This window comes from Gavialis gangeticus, unplaced genomic scaffold, assembly GCF_001723915.1.
Source record: "Gavialis gangeticus isolate Ggan-Ray unplaced genomic scaffold, GavGan_comp1, whole genome shotgun sequence".
Taxonomy (NCBI): domain Eukaryota; kingdom Metazoa; phylum Chordata; order Crocodylia; family Gavialidae; genus Gavialis; species Gavialis gangeticus.
In genome coordinates this window covers 8,221,444-8,226,787 of record NW_017729012.1, presented here as the reverse complement: position 1 = coordinate 8,226,787, position 5,344 = coordinate 8,221,444, and the positions used below count along the sequence as shown (strand labels likewise).

Here is a 5,344-nt window from a genome sequence, read left to right as displayed (position 1 = left end):
AAGCAAATTAAAAAAAAAAAAAAAGACTGCATAGAATACAATAAAACTGAATACTCTTAAGTTCATCATTTGCATATCTTTGCTCACATGCAACTAACCATCAGGCAGGTCACATGGGAACCAGGTGCTCAAGTAAGAAGCGTTGCTTTTAATAGCGTTGCAGTTTTCATCGGCTCTTTTTTACTATCTTGCTTTTTGGTGAATGGCTGTTCTGTGGTTTTCACCATAGTTGACAAGACTATCACATAACACGTTCTTGAAATGGGCACCAAATGAAACATAAAACACTCAACAAAATACAAGATTTGAAAGGCTTAACTGTGCCCAGGAACTACACTGTATTGCTACTGAAACTGAACAAGGGCTCACTTGGTCCAGCTTTTATTTGCTAGAGAACGGAGTTCAGAAAATGTCAGCTTTTGCCCCTCCCCAGTTTTTTAAAACTGTAAATGCTCCTGGGTATTAATGCCTTTCACATAAGTTTCTGCTTCAAAGGTAAAATGCACAGAGCAGCAAATGCCATCACCACACTCTTCCTTTTGTGAGAGCAGAATTTCAAACCCAGTGGTCAAACAGCATCTATTCCACCGAGGTACCTGATTGGATTTCTGGAAAAAGCAGATTGTTCTACTGTTATTCTTCCAAGAACTTACAAAATTTTCCATTTTAGGAATTTTTTAAAAATTCAAACACTTTAATGTTTACTCATGTTAGGTTTCACAACATTAGAATGAATAAAAATAGCAACACTAAAGCATCTGAAAGGAAAGAAAAGCTGGACCACTATCATCCCATTTTATAAACAAGCCCATGAGCCCATTCAAGCAAACCTGAATGGTGGCTAACTCCAAACTGCCAAACCATAAGGATCTGCACAAGGTCCTTGTTGTGCTCATCATCTGCCACCCACAATCACCATGAATGGAAATGAGCAATAAAGGAACACCTGTCTTCATTCTTCCCATGTCCTTCTCTCAAAGAATACTGGTGCAAGTGTAATTTTATAAGCTTTTTCTTTTACAACCTAGAGAAACTCTGCTTTTGATACCACTTTCAGGAGCTGCCTCCAACCTCTAGAACTAAGAAAGTCAGTTGCTAACTTCTTGTCACCCTTTGACTGGAATCATAAAGTTCAAAGGGACGTCAAGTGGTAGCGTGAGAGAACTGTGCACACCAAGGGACAGTGGAAGAACAAAACTGACTTCTACTACTTAATTGCACACTCCAGTGTGCCAGTACTTAGGAACTCTAATTCAATTCCTAATTTTAAACAGAGCAGAATTAAATGCCTGCTGTTTTGAGGGTTTCTTGGTTTATTTCAAAATGAAGAGTCTACTTCTACATACTTGTCTTTCTCATTTTCCTCATGCTTGTTAAGATTGCATAGCTGAAGTGTGTCAAGTTGTTGTGTAACCTCCTCTGCCCAACGACAGTTCACAAGTTCCCGTAGCTGAAGTGGGGCTCTGCAAATAAAAATAAATGCCAACGTTAGGTTAAATAATTCAATTTCAGGATCTTAAATACAGTAATGAAACTAGTCTTTTCAATTTCACTCAGCTGGGGAAGCGGGGGTTCCTACCTGCCACTGAGAACTTGCTTTTTTAAGCCCTGTATTTATGGGATGCATATTGTAAAAATCTTGTCCACAAAGCTGCTGTTTCATTGGACACATTACACCATGTCTATTCTCTGACAGGTCAGTCACATAGATCTATTGGAAGAGGACAACTTCCACACTGACTGAAATTTACAGGAACTGATCAGCCAGGAGAGGGACTAAGCAAAGAGAGGAGACTCAATAATAGTTATGAGTGGAGCCCTACCCAGTCCTCCTGGCTTGATAATGTAACAGGTAAAAAATTACTAAGATTTTAGCCAAACTAAGAGGAGGAAGGGGGAAGAAATGACCAGGCCAATGTCTGGATAAATCTGTATATCCTATTAAGAGCAACCTTCAAACAGAAACTCACAATTTTCCATAGTATATACTTTCCAAAATAATAACCACTGCTAAACAAACTACATGCATTTCCAGGATATTCCTAACATATTAAAGCTACCTTACCGACAGTGAGGGCACTGAGCTCTTTGTTCGGTCAGCCAACGCTGAAGAAAAAAAGAAAGATGCGCATTTTAAGAGGGTATAAAAAGGTTAAGGAGAGAAGAGTCACACATGCTAGTCTCTTGTTCTCTTAGGAAACAAATGACTTCTGTTGAAATGTTTCAACCTGCTACTTTTCCTTATTTACATACAAAGAAGTTAAAATTTGATTCAACATAGCTTTCAGCAGCTGAATTATCTCAAAATCCATACAAAAAGGGTGGGGGGGGGGGGGCATTTGTTTGCTTTGCTTATTTACTAAGTTTTCCGTTAATAAAGGGAGTGCTGAGATATCCACCATTCTGTTAGGAACCAAAGAATGCACACATTTTTGTAGTTATACAGAAGAATATATTAGCAAAAAGGTGCAGTGAGGACAGTGCAGGTATTTCTCTCTGCCTTTGATGCTAGTCTTTGGGGTATCATGTATTCTGACCCTGGCCTAGTTTGATAGCTTTCTTTCAGTAGTTAGCAAAAGCAACGGTAATTCAATAGGCCTCACTGGGGGGTTCTGGAAGATAAACTTCTTACCTGGCTTATCTATGCTTCCCAAAGAACTGCATCAACTCAATATAACCTGCAAATGCAAACTTCAGCAATTAAGCTGCTTATTTTAGGTCAGCCTCACTACTATGTTAGAGCCTCCCTTCAGCAACAGAGCAACACCAACTCATTTACCTCCCTGATCTGTCATTAGAGTCCTTCATCTATAATAATTATTTGCACAGCTCACAGGTCAGAGGATGATTTTTCTACTTGCCAGTCCTGCAAACACTACCCTTAGATCAGAAAGTCTTAACTGATCTTGTTTTCTCTTTCACTATCACAAGACAAATTTCCACACTCTAAACCAAACTGAACCAGCTCACTAATTAAAGTGCCTGGCACCGCAATGCAAAACATGCATAAAAGTACCCAAAGAATACAGCGAATACGCTGAAAGCTCTGAAGCGAAGAAGGAAAAGCACATACGTTTGGGTACCCTACAGATTATTCGTTACCATCGTTATATTTACTGCATACATGCAAATTAGAAGATGAAAATGTAACTTACCCGAATACAACTGAAACAACATAGCTTGGAACAGTGGGGACACAGGCGCGCGTCACGCAACTTCTCCATACAAATAAAACATCGGAATACTTCCGCAATGCTCTGCAAAAGTAATTCATGCCACTGTTAAGACACACACTTGACTGTGTTTCATTTATTCTCCAAGCAAAATGCTGGATTTAACTAAAAAGATGCTCTACTTTGAAGAGCTAGGGACAAAGCTACTGCTTATTCACAGACAAACATCATGGCTCATATTTCCCCTTTTCTCCAGGCCATACTGTTCGTTTAATGTCCATTTTAAAGCTTTTTACTTCCCCAGGCAGCATTTACTTTGCTCTGGTTTATCCCTTTATTTTTCCATTTGCTTGCTTTTGCAAGGATGAGATACTTCACTTGTACCTATACAACATCAGGCAGTTGCCAAGTGATGAGGTACTCTTCACATAGATTTCCACACCTACAAGTTTTACCTTGCTGGCAGTAAGCCTAGTTTAAGAAAATATGTATGTAAATATAATTTACAACTTTACAGAATGTTAATGGGAAGGTACTGAACTAAAAATAATTTAAAGACAGTAGGCTTCCTTTCTTACATTATTCTTTCAAGTCTGAAGTCCACATTTACCCCCTCCTCTCCCAGCAGTTTCTTTACTTCTTCCACTTTGCTCAGCTTGGAGAATAAAGTCATGATCTGTTAATAAGCTGGATCTACAGCAAGTCAAGATTTTGTGAAAATAAGTAAAGAAACAAAAATATTTTGTGCAGGCTGAAATCTCAGTCTCTGTTTCTGAAAGGACAGTAAAACTCCTAGGATCCCAAACAGATATTTGTGAAACCTCAAACCAACAGAAATATCATGAGGTTTTTAGTATATATACACATCTACTGACAACAAGTGTCCTTCACAATGCTCCTCCATGGTTTGAGACCCAAGCTTTACAACACTCTGCCAAAGTGTGAGAACCTGACTGTGAAAGACTAGTTTACTGTTTCCTCCAGCTCAGCTTGAATGACAGGACTTCAGCTACAGCAACATGACATAAAACAAGCAAAGAAAATCCTTGTCTCAGTCACTACAATTAACACCAAGCTAAATAAATCACTAGACCTGAGCAGGCTGCAGATTTGCCCTACTTTAGCATTCTGCAGCATTTGCAGTCTTCAACTCTTGCAAAGGAAATCTTTTGTTTCCCATGTAAATCATTAGCCACCTTCTGGAAAAAGAGATACCTGATCTACAATGCATATTCATTAAAAAAAAATTAGGTCGGTAGATATAAAGTTATTTATATAAAGGCACATGAGGAGCGGCACAAAAATATTTCCAAATAAACCCATTCTACAGTCCTTTTATTTCATAAAATGCTTAGGACTTTTTGAAGGGAGAGGAACAATGGCATTTGCCAAACCTAATCAAATCAGTGATCCATCTAGCTCCATATCCTCTCTTTTAAGAGCGGCCAGTATCAGATGAAAATGCAAGACAGCAAAAAAGTAAAGACTAAACACCATAGGTCAGCAACCAGCCTCTGCTCTAAAGCACAAGGGCTTATATATCCCTTCTAAAAATGAATATAAAACTCTTGATCCATAAACATCTGATTTTTTTAAACCTAAGTACTGGCGCTCTAAGAAATCTTGTGACAATAAACACTAGGGGATAACTGCCTACCATCTAATATGAGAAGTGTACACTTACACATTACCTTATTTTCCTGAATTACTTTCATTGTGTCTGTCTTAGGCCTGTCTAGTGGGGAGGTAAATTGCCCAGCCTGAGTGCATGAAAATTGCTGTTCTGCAACACCTATCCCAGCGTCATTTCCTTAGTTATGCGGCTCAAGTTCCCCACGTAGACAAGCCTTTATTTACTCACCTCCTGTCTACAGCAGGTCATCCTAAATTTTTCATTCTCTCTTTACATATATTCTTCCATACTTCAAACCATTTGGGCCTCCCAGCTCTGAACAAGGCTGGCTTTTCCAACCAACAAGCATTAAAAGCAGGGTGTGAATTAAGGGGGAGCTGGGAGGGAGCTAAGGCCTCCCCCCTATAAGAGATCAGAGCCCCCCATAAGATTTGAATCATAACCTGGAGGGCGGGGGGTCCTCTGATCAGATTGCTCCTTCACTTAAGTGGACTTATTAATCAATGAGCCAGTTTACTTTTTTTTTTTTTTTTTTTTT

The 5,344-nt window shown here is 39.0% G+C and overlaps 1 protein-coding gene across 3 annotated transcripts in view; it reads right to left on the bottom strand.

Moving 5' to 3' along the window:
- TRIM37 (tripartite motif containing 37) overlaps positions 1-5,344 on the bottom strand; it is a 51,899-nt gene that overhangs the window by 45,295 nt on the left and 1,260 nt on the right. For all 3 annotated transcript variants that reach the window (XR_002096292.1, XM_019511147.1, XM_019511146.1), the window contains exons 2-4: positions 3,156-3,257; positions 2,066-2,106; positions 1,347-1,463 (exon numbers count right to left, since the gene is read on the bottom strand). Coding sequence is in view for 2 of the 3 variants with exons in the window: in XM_019511147.1 (XP_019366692.1) it covers positions 1,347-1,463; positions 2,066-2,106; positions 3,156-3,257 (260 nt within the window). In the remaining variant the exon portion in view is untranslated. The remainder of the gene's footprint in view (positions 1-1,346; positions 1,464-2,065; positions 2,107-3,155; positions 3,258-5,344) is intronic.